The sequence below is a fragment of the Theobroma cacao genome, chromosome 2, assembly GCF_000208745.1.
Source record: "Theobroma cacao cultivar B97-61/B2 chromosome 2, Criollo_cocoa_genome_V2, whole genome shotgun sequence".
Taxonomy (NCBI): domain Eukaryota; kingdom Viridiplantae; phylum Streptophyta; class Magnoliopsida; order Malvales; family Malvaceae; genus Theobroma; species Theobroma cacao.
In genome coordinates, this window is record NC_030851.1 from 32,245,418 (window position 1) to 32,263,841 (window position 18,424).

The following is an 18,424-nucleotide window of genomic DNA, read 5'->3' on the forward strand; positions in this document are numbered from 1 at the left end:
AAAACTTAATTGTGTTGCTAACATTGTGGTTAAAATGAAGTATAACACTTGGATTTGTGCAATTTTATTATTTATTAATTTTGAAAGAAATTTGTTTTAGGATTTTTTTTGTGTGATTATGTTATTTTTAGAATCACAAATCTATGATTTAATCATTTTGTGTCTTTTAATTTAAATTATGAGATGTCTAAAAGCGCAACTGCAAATGATTTGGCGATATGTTAATTAAACTATGTTCACATTTATGCTCAATGCAATAAACATTGGTGAAATGTATAACTTTTCATGTCACCTTAAAGTTCCCATGTCCATTGTAGATAGTCGATTTTGATTAATACCTATTCTCTAAAAGATTATTTTATTGCGTAACTTATATAAAAAATAATGAGAACAACCATTATAAATGAAGCACTACTTCACATAGAATAATTAGAATAAGTGGAGCATTACTCCATGTAGTACAATTAATACAAGTAGAATAATTATTTCGTATAAAATAATTTCACGCAGATGACAGTGAAAGTAATCCAAAATAGGTGACAATGTTCATAGGTTACTTTTAAATTTGAATGTTTTGAAAATTTTGGCTTGGTGGCACTCTTCTTAAGGAAAAGGCTGCTAGACACCAAAATAATGGAAATCTTCTGAAATGGATTCACATGACACTTGGATGTGTACCCAAAACCCCATATTAGTACCCAATACACATGACATAATAGTTTTATACAAATCCATGTAATATTTATTGTTATCTTGATTATTTTCTGCATTTGTAGTTATTATTAAATATTTTATGAATTTTATTCTTTTCTTGATTTATAAAAGAAGTATGCTTCTTTGAAAGGATTATCATTGGTTTCTTCCTTGTGGCCATCTCCTGGTACATTGGATTGTTTGTTCTACTTTGTGCTAGTATAGACTATCGAGAGAAACCAGGATATATTGCTTGCACAATTACTGTGAGCATTTTTTCTATTAGTTTTTTTTTTTTTCCAATTGTATGAAAGCCATACTGCATTGAACTCGTTGTTAACTTTGGCATTATGAACGTTAATGCTTTACCTTTTATGTAAATATATTTTGTACGAGTAGTTGTATCTTTTAGGCTTTTGTTAATCATCTAAAGTTCATATTTACCTTTTCTATTTTTGTCAGGTTAATTTAAGTTTTGATTTATCATCTAAAGAATTTGAGAAATAGAAGTGAGATCAGAAAATTTAGTTTATAAGTCAGAAGTACTGAACAGATGAAAAAGGAATCTACATAGTTGGAATTGGCAATGAGGTTGCTGATTGATGTATAGTAAGAAATTTTGTTGTATATTTTGTAAATATATCGAATATTAATTGGTAGGATTGTTGTCTTTTTTTTTTTTGAACAACATCTTACTCATTGATGAATATAAAATAATTTTTATATATATTACGATAATTTTTGTGCATTTATCGATAAATTGTATATATAACAAATATTAATCAGTAAAATGATACCAATAAAAGTTTTTACAATTCTCATCATCAATTAACACTTTTAACATCAAGTGTTTATAAATTTTACAAACCTGCTCCGTAACGCGAATATTTCTTTAGTTAAATTTGAATAGGCATATCCAAAAATTGATTTTTTAAAAATCACAAATAAAAATAAAATAGGACACATGCTAGTTCATTTAAATAAATACTTCAAAGTTAAGAAAAAGAAAGTCTCGGATTTTGAACTATATTCTTCTCACAAATGTGTTAAATAATAGTACAATACCAGTAAGGCAATAAAGCGTCAGTACGTAGTTGTTGAAGCATTAATATCACCTGACATGTTGGGCAAAGGACACAGTCAGCTTTGGCTGGCCAAATCCTTTGTGTTTATCATGTTGTAGTTTCCTGGTAGTTTCATGTTTGTTCCCAATGTATTCTCAATGACAGAAAAGTCAAGCATTGGTCAGTCTACTCAAGTTTGTCATTGCTGAAGTCTTCTTTTGGTTCCAAAACAAAGAGCACGTATGACACTACCTATTCATGCCTCTTTTGTATTTTTCTCCTCTTCTTATCCTTTAGCAATGAATGCCCGTCCTTTCATTATTAATTAATTATTCAATGCTATGAAGTTTAACGGACTTTCTTACACATCAAGATTAAAGTATTGCATATTAGTAGGACGCCCTTTGTTATTTATTTATCCATTTCATATTTTATTTCTTTTCTTTCTTTTTTGTTTTTGACCAAGACTTTTATTTGGAGTTACAAAATTGTGGAATATAATTAATTATAAATACAAAAATTGAAGAAATTAATTAGTCTTACAATCAATCATCTTTAATTACTATCAAGTTAAATAATTAGGTTTCATATAATTCAATTAGAAAAAATAAGCATCATCCATGAGATTTATTGGAAATAAAGTTAGCTTATTAGTTTGAAAAATATTCTTTAACTCTCTCATTAATCGAATTAATATTTGTTCCTAGTTACTTTATCTCTTTATAATCTGGAAAGCAAATTAAAGGAGCAATAAGTAAGTAAAAGCTTATAAAATATTTTGTTTCCAATTATTCCACCTATATTACTCGTTTTTTCTTTTTTTTAGAAATATGAAAAATATAACGTTTATACTTTCTATATGTTTTTTTTTCCTTCTTTTTTTGATTTTGATGGAAACCAAACAGCGACGAAGATGCTCGGCTGCCTTTATACGTTTTCCCTATATTCTTTCCTTAATCACAAAGTTTGCAAGCTTTTGTTTTTGTTTTAAAAGGAAAAGCTAAAGAAGACGCGGCAACGTCAACCGTCCCAAACAAACTTCGTCTTCATATCAAATCTATGTCGCAACATGGCTGACGCCATTGCTCCACGTAGGATCCACTATTGATAGTCAAGTAAAATTACAAAACAGGGGCTATAAATATGACAACATAAATATATTTATTAAAAAGGGCAAAAATTTAAAAATACTAAGAAGGAAATCAAAAGTACAACTTTACCCTTTACTTGAATTTTCACAAAATTTTAACTTTCCAAAAAGAAACGAAGAGAGAGGGGAGAATCCAAGGACCCACGTCGTCTGCAGCAACCTATCGAGGTCGAATCTAGCTAATGGCTAAAATTATCAACTTGGTGGGACATTGTCCATAATAGCATCGATGTCTACCGATTAACAAGTTTTGTTAAAAATTTAATGCATTTTAATAATAAATTGTTTTTTTTATTTTTGAAATATTTTCATATATTTATTATTTATAAGATAAATTTTTTAGAGTAAATATGCTTTGTACAAAAATTATAATGTTTTATAATTATAATTCTAATCAACATCAAAACAATATTTCCTAAATAGTTTCTAGTCGATATTTTATCAAAACAAGATATTGATATAAGTTGAAATATTAGCATATGATATGTTTTTTTGTGAAGTAAGTAATCAATTTCATAAATTGAAGCATTAAGATATTTGAAATTAAAATATGAATGCTTGTTAAAAAAATAAATCCATTGAACATGACACATTATGAGAATTTCATTCAGTATCTTACTCAAGTGTCTATGAAAATATTTTTATATGTTAGCCATGTACGTGATCTTTGGACTTGAGATCATCAAATTTTTTTTATGTGGGAATTGTTATACTTTGATAAACCTTATAAATTCTTAGCCCATTTAAGTATGATGAGGTATATGTTAAGTATAGCATAAATCACATGAAGATGAATGAACAAACAATAAAAAGATACATCATCTTAAGTGATTTAAGGGAGATATTCCATTATTTATTGACATGTCTTAACTCGAGGAAATCCTTAACCAAGGTAAAATGAAATTCAAAAAATGAGCTTTTCGAATTTCATTAAAGAGTTTAAAAGCAAGCTTTAGAATTAAAATGATATAAGCAAACATAGGGTAAACATTTCAGGATGCTTTCTATCTTATTGAAAATAATTAAATGACGAGAAATTGGATTACAATGATAGACTAACTATTGAAAGGTTAAGTAAAATTTTTTTAAATTTTTTTAATATTTAGATAGTTATGACGCATTGATAAATATCAATCTTGACTTTTAAATATAGAACTAATCAATTAAAACATTGATGATGAATGCAAATTGTTTGATTCATCTAATTTTTATTGGATTATGATTATAGCTCACATTTATTGTCAACACATCTAATGAGTTACACGTATTAAAAAATTACATATTAAAATATAAAATTTGAAATTAAATTGAATTTAATTTTAAAAAATAAACTTAAACAGACTTAATAAGTTCAATTTTGTTAAAGATAATTTTATAAATAGCATAAAAGTTACGCAATTCTTAAATAATAAGATTAGGAATAATGCGGCTTACAAATACTTATGAGGTTTATGTTGCAACTTGCCGTACTATTTGTGTAACACTTGAAAGGCCGACACTTGAGAGGGTGAAAAGAGTATTTGACAAAGAGTTGCCTCATCACCTACTTTCCCTAGAAGTCGGCAATTTGCCTTCCTTTTCTCCCTTGCTGGTTGGCTTTGGTTCACTTGGGAAGTAAGTTGTTAGTAAACGGTCCCCCTAGTTAGCACTAGGCTAAATAATTGGATAACTTGAGATTTGGGACAATCTAAGCTCTTTGGAAAGCAGATTTCGGTATCTTACTATCTTAGCCTCTTGATTTTGGCATAATAGCTCCAAGATATAAACATATTTATCAACTAATTAGGATTATCTATATTGAACAACCATTGATGATCTTCCTTGAGGTAAAAGTTTTAAATCTTCGTTGTTGGATGTGGAGCAACAGCTTACAGGCAATTAGAAGATAGTCATGAAAAAGCCAAAATGACTTTTTAAGACCAGATGTGGATTTTAAATGGCCGACAAGTCTACTTTTGATCGTTGACGGTGGCTCCATGGGACCGATAGTCTCTTCTCCGTTTCTTTCTTTTTGGTAACGAAATTTCAATTTAAAATTAAGGGTATAAGGGTACTTTTGCTTATCTCCTTACCAAGGTTACTTCCTTTCAATAAAAATAATATTATTTTGATTGACAAGGTACCAAAGTCTAGCTAGTTTTGCCCGGATTTGCAATTTCCCAAATGAATATTCCAGAAGCATTTTTATTCGGCCTATAAATTTTCTGCGGAGTCGCTTAGCTCCTACTTCACTCAACAGTTGTTTTTGATCTAAAGAAATTGGGCAGTCGATCAATCATGGCAGAGGCTGAAAGTAATGTTGTTGAGACGATCAACGGTGATTGTCACGATTTTCAGTCGCTTCTGTCTTCTTCAAACAGGGATTTCCTCGTACGCAACAACGGTGATCGGGTAAGTAGCTGCCGTAGAAAAACCCTATCTTGTCTGAATCTTTTCTTCTTCTGTTTTTTTTAATCAATGTTTTATTAACAAGGGTATTTCTTTTTTCCATTTAGAGGAAAATAGTTGAGGAATTTTGTAACTTTGTTGCTCAAGTTTTAGTCTTTTCGAAGGGAAAAGCTGGAAAATTTGCTAGGCTTTGAAACTGAAATTCTGTTTCTTTCTTGAAATAAGTATATACTTAAAGGCAACCGACTAGGACGTCTTCTGAACGGGGTTTGGAGCTTTGGGTTTAGCTGCGTATCTTCAAATGGCGTTGAGAGTTATAGAGGGTGAAAATGATTTAGCCATCCATTATAGTTTTCAATAATAGTAATAATAGAAAAAAACTGTCTCTAAACATTTATTTTAATCTGCTATTTCAACGACTGGGCCTCATGAATGATACTACTAGTATGATCTGTAGTTTTGTTTGTAGTTTAAGGTAAATGAAATTTTCAAATTGTCGGATACTCCCGGTATTTAATTGGGATTTGGGTAACCGTCACTGTTAGAAGTTTTTTTTTCTTATTAATTCTGTTTAAATAGTGTTTTTTTTTTCTTTGCCAATTCTGTTTGATAGCTTAGTTTGGGACATCAAGCCTGAAATTTCCATTTTACAGGTTAAAATTGACAGCTTGAATGGGACGAAGCTTGGATTGTATTTCTCAGCATCCTGGTGTGGTCCGTGTCGAAGATTCACTCCCAATTTAATGGAGGTGTACTCTGAACTCTCTCCAAAAGGAGATTTTGAAATCATTTTTGTCTCAGGAGATCAAGATGAAGAGTCATTCAATGGTTACTTCTCTAAGATGCCGTGGCTTGCAATCCCTTTTTCGGATTCAGAGACCCGTAGCCGCTTGGATGAGTTGTTCAAGGTGATGGGAATACCTCATCTTGTGCTCTTGGGTGAAAATGGTAAAGTCTTGACTGATGATGGAGTTGGGATCATTCAAGAGTATGGAGTGGAAGGGTACCCTTTCAACCCTGAAAAGATCCAAGAATTAAGAGATTTAGAAGAAAAGGCCAGGACGGAACAGTCCATAAAAACTATATTGGTTTCCCGTTCACGTGACTTTGTAGTTACATCTGATGGAAACAAGGTAACCTTCGATGACTCTGCTGATTGTTTAAAATGCTATTGTAGTTTTTCTTGCATTTTTGAATCGGTTTGAATATAGCAGTACTTTCCTAATCTGTGCTTTGTTCTTAATTTGTGTACTAGGTGCCTGTATCTGAACTTGAGGGGAAGACTGTAGGTTTGTATTTCTCAGTGTCTTCATCCAAGGCATCTGCTGATTTTACTCCAAAACTTGCTGAAGTTTATAAGAAATTGAAAGAAAAGGGGGAGAATTTTGAGATTGTTGTGATATCACTTGATGATGAAGAAGAATCTTTCAAGGAAAGCTTTGTTGCCCCTTGGTTGGCATTGCCCTTCAAAGACAAGAGCTGTAAGAAATTGGCTAGGTACTTTGAGCTCTCGACCCTTCCAACTGTTGTTATTATTGGGCCAGATGGGAAAACTCTCCATTCTAATGTTGCTGAAGCTATCGAAGGACATGGGATTCAGGCCTATCCCTTCTCACCAGAAAGATTTGCTGAGCTTGCAGAAATAGAGAAAGCGAAAGAGGCAGCACAAACTCTGGAATCAATTTTGATTTCAGGAGATCTGGATTTTGTCATTGGGAAAGATGGGGCTAAGGTATGATTATTACGTTTCATTTGATGCTTCCAATACTTCAATTGCCTGTTAACCTTAAATTATGTTTAACCTGTTAACCTTAAATTATGTTTAACCAAAATGATTTAACCTTGTGTTGGTCTGGGGGTTTTTTCAGCGTTCTTTAGCTTTAATTGAATTGTTTAGTCATTACACAGACACGATACCATGCCCCCTCCCCTGTTTTTGATTATTTGTTTAGCTCCACATGGGTAGAAGCAATGTTAGCAGCAATGCTTGCTCAACTCAGCCCGTCTTTGTGATGAGTAATGAATTTATTTCCTATTTCAGGTCCAGGTGACTGAATTGGTAGGGAAAACTGTTCTCTTGTACTTCTCAGCACATTGGTGCCCACCGTGCCGTGGTTTCACGCCAAAACTTGTTGAAGCATACAAGAAGATCAAGGCAAAGAATGAAGCATTTGAAGTGGTTTTTGTTTCTAGCGACAGGGATCAAGCCTCCTTTGAGGAATATTATTCAGAAATGCCCTGGCTGGCACTTCCATTTGGTGATGCTAGGAAGCCATTATTGAGTCGCAAATTCAAGGTCCGAGGCATCCCTATGCTTGTAGCCATCGGACCAACTGGAAAAACTGTTACAAAAGAGACCAGGAATCTGATCATGGCTCATGGGGCTGATGCTTATCCTTTCACTGAGGAGCGTTTGAAGGAGATTGAGGCACAATATGAGGAGATGGCAAAGGGTTGGCCTGAGAAACTGAAACATGAACTGCACAAGGAGCACGAGCTCGTACTCACTCGTCGCACGTATTATAATTGTGATGCCTGTGGTGACCAAGGACAAGTCTGGTCATTCTACTGTGGAGAATGTGACTTTGATTTGCATCCAAAATGTGCCCTGGAAGAAGATAAAGGAAGCAAAGCTGATGAGGAGGAAGGAACTCGAAAAGAGGGCTGGGTCTGTGATGGGGAAGTCTGCACTAGAGCTTGATGAATTCTGTTCATCTAGTGTGGTGTTTGTATGTTTTCAAACGTAGCAGCAGCAGCAGTAGTCTTAAGTGCATGCTTTCTTGATGGGCTTGGAGAAAAAATAAATAAATAAAGCCCTCTGATATTGTAGATGTGGTCATATCCCCTGCTATATAATCAAAACGATCTTCCAGGGGCAATGGTTTTGAAATGTGTTGTGGTCAAGACTTTTTGTCAAAGTTATCAAAAGTGACTTTTAATCCTGTTTTGCTGCTAATTGAACAAAATTTATTTGTGATAAACTTTGATCTTAGCAACCATCAAACTTTTCAGACTGTAAATATATAATATTTGAATTTACTATAACTTGAATTACGGGACTATATGCATGTTTTAAAAAACTACTAGTACTCTCTTGATCATTTGTTAATAACCAACATCAACCCGAAGATATAACAATCCCCTGCGGACAATAGCAGCAACCGTGTGAACACCTCGGTACCCACACCTAATCGATTGTCTTCTCTATCTACATGAAGCTTCCTTTGTGGTGAATGTTAAAAACGTACAAGTCCAAAACAGCTTTCCAAACGCCAAGCTCGTCGCCTCCACTTATTCGCGTGCTTCACGTGTTGTACCTAACTGCGAAAATTCTAAAGAAAAATTCTGAAAAAGTAATCCATTAAAATTCCCCATTGCCCAGCTGCAGAATTATAAAGCTGGGTCCTTTTCTCCCCACGTATGCATATTCTTGTCACCAGATCAGCGCTGTAAGTTGAACCCTTTTTCTCTGATTCTTTGTCTTAATTTTTAATTGCGAAGGCTTCTGCTTGGGTGTTTATTCGTTCTGTTTCTGGTGAGTATTCTTGTCACCAGACCAATGGGAATTATTACCCATTAAAAGTTACTATCAAAAGATAAAAAAGCTAATTGTTAGTTTAATTTAGTTGTTGGAGTTTTTGTTGATTTTACTCCTTCATCAAAGGTTTCTAAGTAAAAACAATTACCTTTAACAGATGTACTTTCAGTTAACAAACTGATGAAAAGACGTGAAAAGATACTGCTTAAATGGAGTAAGCTCAAATTTTCGTTTTTCTGAAAATACACATTCTGGGGCTACAGTGAAATCGGAGATATGTCAATAACGTTCCTGGCCTGTCCTGCACATCAAATCAAAAGATGATTTCTTCCTCAGGTTCTACTCGCATGGTTTGAGGTTACTGATAGAATAGATAATTCAAATGATTTAGATCCTGAAGAGTGCATGTGGTTTGTTTAGCAGACCATTTTAACTAAGGGTTCGATTTATCTTATCTTGTGTAAATAGGATGACAAACTTATCTTGTAACCTAAACAGATAAGCTTATGTTCTGTGTTATTTCATTTCTCTTGTATTTTCAAAGTTGTACTGGTTTTGGTGGTTCATACACGTTGCATCTAACCTAAGTGCTATGGTAGTAACTAAACTATTTTGCCACCAGGCAAAGATGCCTTCTCTGCTATATATAACACATCTGAGCTGCCTACAAAGTTGGAAATTTTCATGGGTTGTCAACCTCTTACTGATATAGCATTCTTACCAAAGGAATGACAAAGAACACATTTTTTTTTTTTAGTTGGGGGAAGGGCGATTCGAACTCTACTTTTTAGATAGGGGGTCATGCATCAACTAATGAGTCAAATGCTCGGATGCCAAAGAGCACATCTTTTGTTTAGTAGTTGATTATCATTTGTATTCATGTTTATATTAACAGGTAAGATGGAAGGGAATAAAATAAGCATAGATATTTCCAGAACTGATAGAAATGGAAGACCCAAGGTGCTTGATCCAGCATTTTCTGCAATTTTTGTTCAGCTTCCTCACAAACTTCGAAATTGCCTTAAGGTTAGTTATGGCTCTGTGGAGGGGAATTCATTCAATGGAAGGCCATGTTGTGAAGGGGTTTTGTATATTAGAATTTGAATGACAAATCATGGTTTTTTGTCACAGTCACAGCTCAAGAGATTAGCAGAAGATAATGACAGAATAAAATCAGTGAACTCTTTTCTTGGGAAGGAGAAAAGTTCATCTACTGGATTGGGGGTTGATTTGGAGAAACAATTGCAAGCTTGGAGAGATAATCCTTCATGGGTCGATCAACCTTCAGAAATAAAGGTAACGAAGAGTTCATAAGAAATTTTGTCGTTTCGTTCTCAAGAGTGATGCTAGTTTCACTTGTCATCTTGAACATGGTGTCTGTCATAGAATATGGTTGTTAACCATTTATTAGTTAAGAACAGGACATTTTCATAGTGCTACTTCATTGATTTGGGCAACACTGAAGATAATCTTGATTTCTAATTTTTAAGAAAATTATAATTCCCATGCTTGCACTACTTTGCTGTTATCTTACATTCTTGATGGCTTCATTGGATATATTATCCTTAAGGATCCATCAAATTGCAAACAATTAGGAATCTAATGTTATTCTGGGCAGGTCAGTGTACCAAAAGGTTCTCTTTGCAACCTTAAGGCAAAAGTTGATGTTGGGTTGCCCCCAGATGCAGTGTATAATATTGTAACTGATCCTGATAACAAGAGAGTTTTCAAGAATATTAAGGTGAGTGGTACATTCCACCTGCAATAGTAGATGCATGTGAAGTTTTCCATCCTGGTACCATTCTGTGGCAATGACATTCCTTGCATCAATTTCAAGCAGTTTCAGAAATTTCCAATTGTTATTCAACAAACTGATCTTCTGTTTCAGGAAGTCATATCTAGAAAGGTTTTAGTTGATGAAGGTCAAAGACAGGTGGTTGAAGTGGAGCAAGCTGCTTTATGGAGATTCCTTTGGTGGTCAGGGACCATCTCAGTTCATGTTCTAGTGGATCAAAATAGAGATGATTACTCGGTAAAATGTCTTTTTTTCAATTATTTGATTTTAAAATCCATGAGGGAGTGTTCTTCTATAAGAAGGAGGACTTAGGTTTTTGTGGTGCTGAGTTACATTAAACAATATCAACGCTAAATGTTCTGTGTGGTTGCATTTTTTAAAGTTTCAGAACATGACTTATTTGATTTGATTCTCCACTTAGCCAAGCATTTAATTGCTTTTGGTTGAAGTCACCCTGTTCAGAGTACTCAATGCATAAGTTGTTTGCAAAAAGATCATGCATGGGTTATTAGCTGTTACTCTTAACTCTAATGATGACTGTTAACAGATGAAGTTCAAACAAGTGAAAACGGGATTCATGAAAAAATTTGAAGGTCACTGGAGAGTAGAACCTGTTTTTGTGGATGAAGAAACCTGCTTTCCTTTCAAACCTAAAACATGGGCAGAGTACTGTTCATGTACTGCTGGTAAAGGAAGGGTTGGGTCAAAGGTGAGCTTGGACCAACTAATTCAGCCAGCCATTATCCCTCCCCCACCCATTTCTTGGTATCTAAGAGGAATAACTGCCAAGACGACGGAGATGCTGATACATGATCTACTTGCTGAAGCTGACAGACTCAAGGGTGGCTTTGACTTTGGAAATTCAGACAAGGGGCTTAGATTATCCAAGAAAATAAATGAACATCAGCAAGTTGAGCAGATATGTGACATTAAAGAAAGATGGAACTCACGTAGGAGAAATGCAAAGCAGCATCGTAAGAAGCTATTGGCTGCTGAATCATCTACTTTCTGAGTAGTTCAAATTCATCTGCAATGTGTTGCATCAGTATTTTATATGGAAAATTGCCCAACATCAGTAGTGGTGTTTCCATTTTAACTCTTGAAAGATCCATCTATTACTTCAAAACATTTGTATCACTTCTGTAATTCCAGTTTAGCGTTAGTCAAGCACGTTTGATCAATGATAAGAAGAGGACTGGCATCTTCAAACTAATTTGTTATGTTTGGATCTGAGCAGTCTTTTACCATCTCCTTTCTTCCTCTAGCGCTTCCAGCGAGTAATAATGGTAAGTCTCTTGTTCAAGTTATAATAATTTTGTAGTAATTAGGGTTTGGACAAAAATGCTCGAGGAATTCCCATGGCATGAAGTAGCAATTCAATGGAACCCACTTAGTCGCACTGATAAACTAACTAAACCATTTACTATATCATGAAGTCAATTGAACTGGAAGCATAAGCAATAAATTATGTTGGACAACAAATCCTCCAAAGTTCATATAGCATAGTGGAAGTCTTACCAGAACTGAAATGGAATGCGAACATCCAGGTGAAAAGTAAATCCAAATTCAGAAGAAACTAAATGATTTTATTAGACAAAAAGGTTACGTATATTGTACATGTATTCTACGGGGAGGTGTAACACGATCTTGTCTAATTGTGAATTATGTAACTCTCTTTATTGTTCTCCATATCGCTTTCCATATAAATTATTTGCCCTGCAATGGTATCAACTATGTTACAAAGGTTCTGCAAGTTTAAATTTTTTGACTTGCATGGGTGCCTATAGTCTTCCACAATAATCAGTTGGTCCTCTATGCTGTATCTAATGCTAAGTTCCGTATACACTACACTCAATACTATCATCATTCTGATTCGAGTCACTGTTTAGTGAGCAATAAATCTTATCCCCAGCAGAGGATACGCTGATAGGGAACCTTTGCACTATTTTATGGACCATTAAGCCATCAAGACTTTGCTTCTCATAGCTCATGAATGCACCCAGGGCCCCAAGAAAACCTTCATGCCGCAAAAACATTGCTTTAGCCTCACCTTTGGACCTGTAGCGTGCATTTCAGGGAAGGGCAAGATCAATTAATTGAAAGTCATGGAGGATAGATAAACATTACACTGAGGCGACTTTTAGGCAGCTGGACCTGAAGTCTATGGATAGAATTATGCAGCATGTAGCAAGAGAAATAAGATGGCCAGCTCAAGAACTTATTTCACTTTTTAGTCCCACTTTCTATCACAAATTATTGAATGTAATTTCATGCAGAGGATCATTGTTAGGATCAAGGAAGTAACTTTTTTTCCTTCTTTTTGTCATTGTAACAACTAACTTTCCAAGATAAGCTTTCGCATTTTAATTTTCAGTAAAGATTTGAATTAAAGGATGAATTGAACTTGACAAAATGCAGTCATTCAGCAATCAGAACTAACATATAAATGTGCTTGATGAGTGCAAATGAGGAATTAACACCCTAATAGTTACCAGAAATGAACAGCAACTGAAATGGTGTCCATGGTATAGGCATGACCCCGGATGAAAAATCCGGCAAAAAATATCCGCTTAAGCCCAAATCGAAGTGCATTCAAGTAAGAGATCTGGGAAAAAAACAAAAAAGAAAAAGAAGGAAAATGAGGCCAACAGATCAACTATTAGTATTAATTATAAGCCACAAGATCTCTTTTGCTTTAATTTCCTTAAACATGATTCATATAAGGTACTAACATCAGAGAAATCAAGTAAACAAAGTTTCAATGCAACGAAGAAAATATAATCCTGAGGACCTAAAAGCTAGTCCTGACAAAAAATGTCCACAAAATGGATACCTAAAGGATTAATTGTACCCATGAATAAAGTAAATTGACAAAGCATAACCATATAAATCAATTAGGCAAAACAAGAGTCTAGAATTCTGATCCCAAAAAGGTTGCTAACACTTGGAAAGATAGTACAAACCAGGTTGTAAAAGAAAGAAAAGGCATACTGACTGACCAAGCATGAGAAGCAATCTCTATCAACATAGAGGCCAAAAGCCCCGATACAATGCCAGGTTGATCCAAAGTTTTCCATTTACTAAGCGAGCATTCAAGGTTATCAATGATTCATGCTGAACATCTGATTTACCATATGCCAGAAAACTATCATATAGCAACTAACCTGACCAATATTATTTGAAATCATTCGTAAAAGGGAGCGGGAGATGTCTTCAGGTTTGTATTCTTCCAGCTCTTTATTATCAGAAATGGCCTTGCCAAAACTGGAAGCAATAGTTGTAGCAGAGAGACCAACCTATCATTATAAAAACAGTTGTGATGCAGTTTATTGTTATATGTCAGAAAATCAAATACAGAAATTTGCAGACCTTTGTTATGTCAAATCAAATTAAGGTCTGGTTATAAGAACTCCAAGATACATACATCAACATGGAGAAAGTGAAGTTCTCGTAATCTAAGTTAGGATAAAGACATCTCTGTACCTTTGCATAATCTGTTCCACCATAGATATCACCAACAAGCATATCTATAACTCTATTATTTCCCTGATGACTTAGCTCCAGCAACTCATCAAAACTGAGACAGAAAACACATTGGTTTATGTACAATGAAACACTATATTATAGGCTAAAGATTAGAATAGTTAATCAGAAAAACATAATTACTTCTTGCACTTTGTCAAAAGCCTTCCCAAACCCCAAAAGGTGCCACCTCCAAGGTTAGTTCCACTAACTCGCTCAAACTTACCATCTCCATCCACCTATACACCCAAAAGACTGACAATCAATTATAATTATTAAAAGCCTTAGATATTACCAAAGTAAGAGAGGAATACCTTTATCATGCTAACACCAGATCCGATGTTAACAAGAAGATAAGGATACAAATCATTATGATCAATCTGAACAAATTCCTTCTGACCATCCAAGTATGTAAAAGCTTCTTGGTGGACTGCCTACTCAAAGAACAATCAGAATGCCAGTAGATAGTGAGTAGTCAACCAGAAAAAAAAACAGAAGCTACACACAAACCCCTACATAACATGTGACAAATATGTAAAATATTTTATCAGCAGCCATGCATATTTTGTATTGGTAAATATATTCCTTCCCCCCTAGAAGAGAAATATAACTACGGGCAAGTTCAAGCTAACTTTCAGAGAATATCATGACCATGAGTAATAAAATAAATACCAAAAATTTCTGGGTACAAAAAACACTCCGTTTCATTTTCACAAATGATGAGATGAGTCCATTCTGTAAATTTAGAGATCTAAGAAGAAAAAGAAAAGGCAAGAAGAAACTTCAAAGTCATTTCAGAATATAACTCGCCAAGACTCCACAAAGAGTCAGACCTCATTACAAAACCAACTAGAATAGTCTCATAGCTCTCTATATATTTAAAAAGAGAGGAAGATAATAAAAGACCTCTGCCATCAAATAGACAATGGAACACCTGATGCTTTCTCCAAAATTTGCAATAGCAATCTGGAACAGAAAATTGAATGGAATGTATGCCATGCAATGAAATTCTTAACAGCTACCACTGCTCATTTTGTAACTTGATTTCTTAAACTCAGTTCAGATATCCACTTAGATGCCCTATGTTTCAGAATATTTGCTAGAAACAGCCATCGGATTTCCACTAAGGAAAAAAATTTAAAGCTTGTTCTTTGTCGGTTATTTATATCGCATAATTTGCAGCTCCTGTTCTCATTAGTTTAGGATTTTAACTTTTCTAATTTTGAAATGATGTATTTCCTATCATTTTACAGGTGCAGAAGTACTGATATCTATCCATTGTTTCACTCACACATAAGCTGCCATAGATCAGATTTTTAATAGTTAACCAGTTAGACATGCAGTTGAATGTGATAGATTATCTAAGGGCATGGCTCATAATGTGTCAAATTCTACGTTTCCATCATAAGATATTCTGTGTCATTGAACATATCATAATCAGGACAGGAAGCCAAAATGAATTCAAATATATGTAACAATCATGCATAAATTTCCACAAAGAGAAAAGAAAGCGAAAAGGGAAAATGCATGAGCACACACACATATTCCTCAGGACAACAGAAAAGATTGGCTTCAAGATAGTTGGAGGGAAAAGACTACTTATCTTACAAGAAGAATTATGAATGACTCCAATTTGTACATACCAACATACATTTATAAAGTATTAGAATCCCACCTTAAGCAAAAAATTTGCACCAGTCACAAGGCAGTCCATCTCATCTTCCTTGTCAAGACTAATTTCAAGCTTTTCTTTGAAAAGGTCGGCAAACTTGTAAGCACCGCCTCCTGTTGCCTGCAAACAGGTATTAACTATATAAGATATCTTTATACTACAAAACATCCTACAAAATATGACTGAAAAAGCAGTGAGAGAGGTAATTGCTCACAAAAGTAAATAGTTATAGCATTGAAACAAGCAGTCATAAATAGAAAAGAAGAAAAAAAAAAGAATAGAACATCGGCTATTAAATTAGTTAATTTAGTTTATCAATTAATACGAATGGCTAGCTCCTACCTAGTCTCTAAAAATAATTAAAATTATTCCAAAACCATAGAAATACTAATGTACAACAACAAATCTTACCTTAATAAAGATTTTGTCACTGGAAGGAGCAGTGTGATCATGGAAACCTGAATTCACGTTTATTAATAAGAAAATAAGCTGAAGCACTGCCAGAATAAAATATACTTGTAAAGCATATTCAAGAATAATGACCTCAAATGAGCAATTGCAACAATGGCTAATCGGGCCAGATGCCTTTCCTAAGTACCAACCATTAAGAGCAAATAATTTCCAGTAACATAATGATCTTTTATTAATAAAAAAAAAGGATAGGATTTTTTCCCTAAATCACATGATCCTAATACACAAGTAGGAATACCATGGAAATATAAAATACAACGTTTCTAAGCAAAGAAATATGATTTCAAAATTCACTGTTAGAACCTAGGGAAGAAAAGCCAGTGCACCTTTTTGTCAGGAGTAATATATTGCCAGTCATGTCTATTTGCTCTAGAACCCTTAAGCAAATCAAAATGCTTACCAATGATAGGGATGGATGTTGAGAATCTAATCACCAACCATCTTTTGCATTTTGTAGTTAACTACATGTAGTAGCCAATAAAAAAGGAGATCCTAGCACTTATCTAAACAGTGCATAATGCTAAAATATCAGCTAGGCTAGGCTCATGAACGATTCAAAGCTGGACCAAATATATAAGTTGAATAACCTTTACATTGCTAATTGAGCTTGAATCAAGACTAAAACTAAGCATTTCAATCTTTACATGAAGTCAAATAAAATCTTGAGATCCCTATTATTCACCCAAAGACCGCCAAAAGTTAATGATATTCCAAGAGTACTCTGTCGAAGGAATAATCATTACAACAATTGAAACGTACCGCCGAGAAGAAGTTTTTTGGAACGAATGAACTCCAAGCAATCATTTATCTTGCTAGTTTCAAACTTTGCAAAATGAAGTCTTCCTTCAAGAACAGGTTGACTGGTATCACTTTGCGAAACACCAAGACTCTCATTTCGAGACTTTTGCTGATCATCGTCTCTACGACTATGGTTATTTCTCGAGAAATATACCAATTTGATTAAAGAACCTGTCAACCAACATATATGATTGTAATACGTGTTATCTCAGAAATTGAAGTAAGGACATTAATATAAATATTTCACACTTTTTCTTTGGGTACATAAAGGATTCGAATCTTAGACATCAAAATTTCTTAATTTATAACCGTCAGGCCAAGTCGTTGTATAAATGTTTCAGCCAGTTAACTAAAAGACTAATAATTCCTAACAAAGAATTAGGAAAAAAAAGACACTAACTAATTAACTAATAGATAAGCTAAGGTAGGGAGGCGAAGTAGCTTTGAAGACGTACAAGAGTTGCCGAAATCAGCAAATCAAAAACCAAGAAAAACCTCGATAAAATTCAACATAGTAAATACGAAGATTTCAAATTGGGTGACAAATTGCCCCAAAACAGAAACAGGGGAAACTCGAGACAATCCAAAGATCAAAGGATACAAAACAAACCTCCAATGTCGAGAGCCAAATGAGATATTTGACTTCCGGGTTCGGAATTTTGTTGGTTTGAAACATCGGCGAGGAGATCCATATTTTTATTATTATTATTATTTCTTGGAGTGTTTGATTTTGAAGAGGGGTCTATGAAAATTCTGAGCTTAAAGGCAGGCACGCCTTAAAGAAATAGGCAGGTTTGCAGTCTCTGGCTTCAAGCGAGGGGATTTGGTGGGATTTAACCCAGATGAGACCGCAACTTTTATTGTCTCTTATGTCAACTGAAACGCAATTATTATTCCAGTAGTGGTGTTGAAGAAAATATAAAATAAATAAATCATAAAGTTGGAATATAATGTGTCCTGTCAGTCAAATGTGTTACCTTTGACCTTCAATCTGTACCCATGAGGCAGTCCTTCACACCAACTTCCTTTAACAGAACTGCCGCCTATTCTTTTTCCCCATTTATTTATTTTTTATTTATTTTTAAGTTCTGACAATCACGCTCTACTCTTTTTAAAATCAATTTTTATCCTAATATTTCACTTTTCCTTAATAATTATAAGCTTGTCATCCTATAGGCTCGACCTAGTGTCGTGGTGATCTTATTTATTATTTTAAATTAAATGATAAAAATGTAAATTCAAAAAGATTTACAAACATTAAATGCGTGAAGAGTTAATGGTCGGATTTGAATTTGTGATTGAAAGTTATCACCACTTACATGTTGAAAAAAAT

General features: G+C 34.1%; 3 protein-coding genes across 6 annotated transcripts; 2 read left to right on the plus strand and 1 right to left on the minus strand.

The window, feature by feature from the left end:
- On the plus strand, positions 5,039-8,251 carry LOC18609477 (probable nucleoredoxin 1). Its single transcript, XM_007044605.2, has 4 exons — positions 5,039-5,298; positions 5,949-6,428; positions 6,551-7,027; positions 7,337-8,251. The coding sequence occupies exons 1-4, from the start codon at positions 5,185-5,187 to the stop codon at positions 7,994-7,996; spliced, it is 1,731 nt and encodes a 576-aa protein (XP_007044667.2). The 5' UTR covers positions 5,039-5,184; the 3' UTR covers positions 7,997-8,251.
- Positions 8,528-11,875, plus strand: LOC18609478. 4 transcript variants are annotated; one of them, XM_007044607.2, is made up of 7 exons: positions 8,528-8,744; positions 8,991-9,169; positions 9,729-9,859; positions 9,965-10,129; positions 10,452-10,574; positions 10,722-10,865; positions 11,176-11,875. In XM_007044607.2, exons 2-7 carry the CDS (start codon positions 9,154-9,156, stop codon positions 11,638-11,640), a joined length of 1,044 nt encoding a protein of 347 aa, XP_007044669.2. In that variant the 5' UTR covers positions 8,528-8,744; positions 8,991-9,153; the 3' UTR covers positions 11,641-11,875. The 4 variants fall into 4 exon arrangements, with proteins under 4 accessions (XP_007044669.2, XP_017970861.1, XP_017970860.1 ...); XM_018115371.1 differs by having other exon boundaries at positions 8,739-8,830; XM_018115372.1 differs by lacking the exon at positions 8,991-9,169.
- LOC18609479 (pantothenate kinase 1) lies at positions 12,179-17,970 on the minus strand. Its single transcript, XM_007044609.2, has 10 exons — positions 17,702-17,970; positions 17,053-17,262; positions 16,234-16,280; positions 15,826-15,942; positions 14,465-14,584; positions 14,295-14,389; positions 14,112-14,205; positions 13,793-13,924; positions 13,121-13,233; positions 12,179-12,686 (listed from the first exon to the last, which is right to left on the minus strand). The coding sequence occupies exons 1-10, from the start codon at positions 17,781-17,783 to the stop codon at positions 12,458-12,460; spliced, it is 1,239 nt and encodes a 412-aa protein (XP_007044671.2). The 5' UTR covers positions 17,784-17,970; the 3' UTR covers positions 12,179-12,457.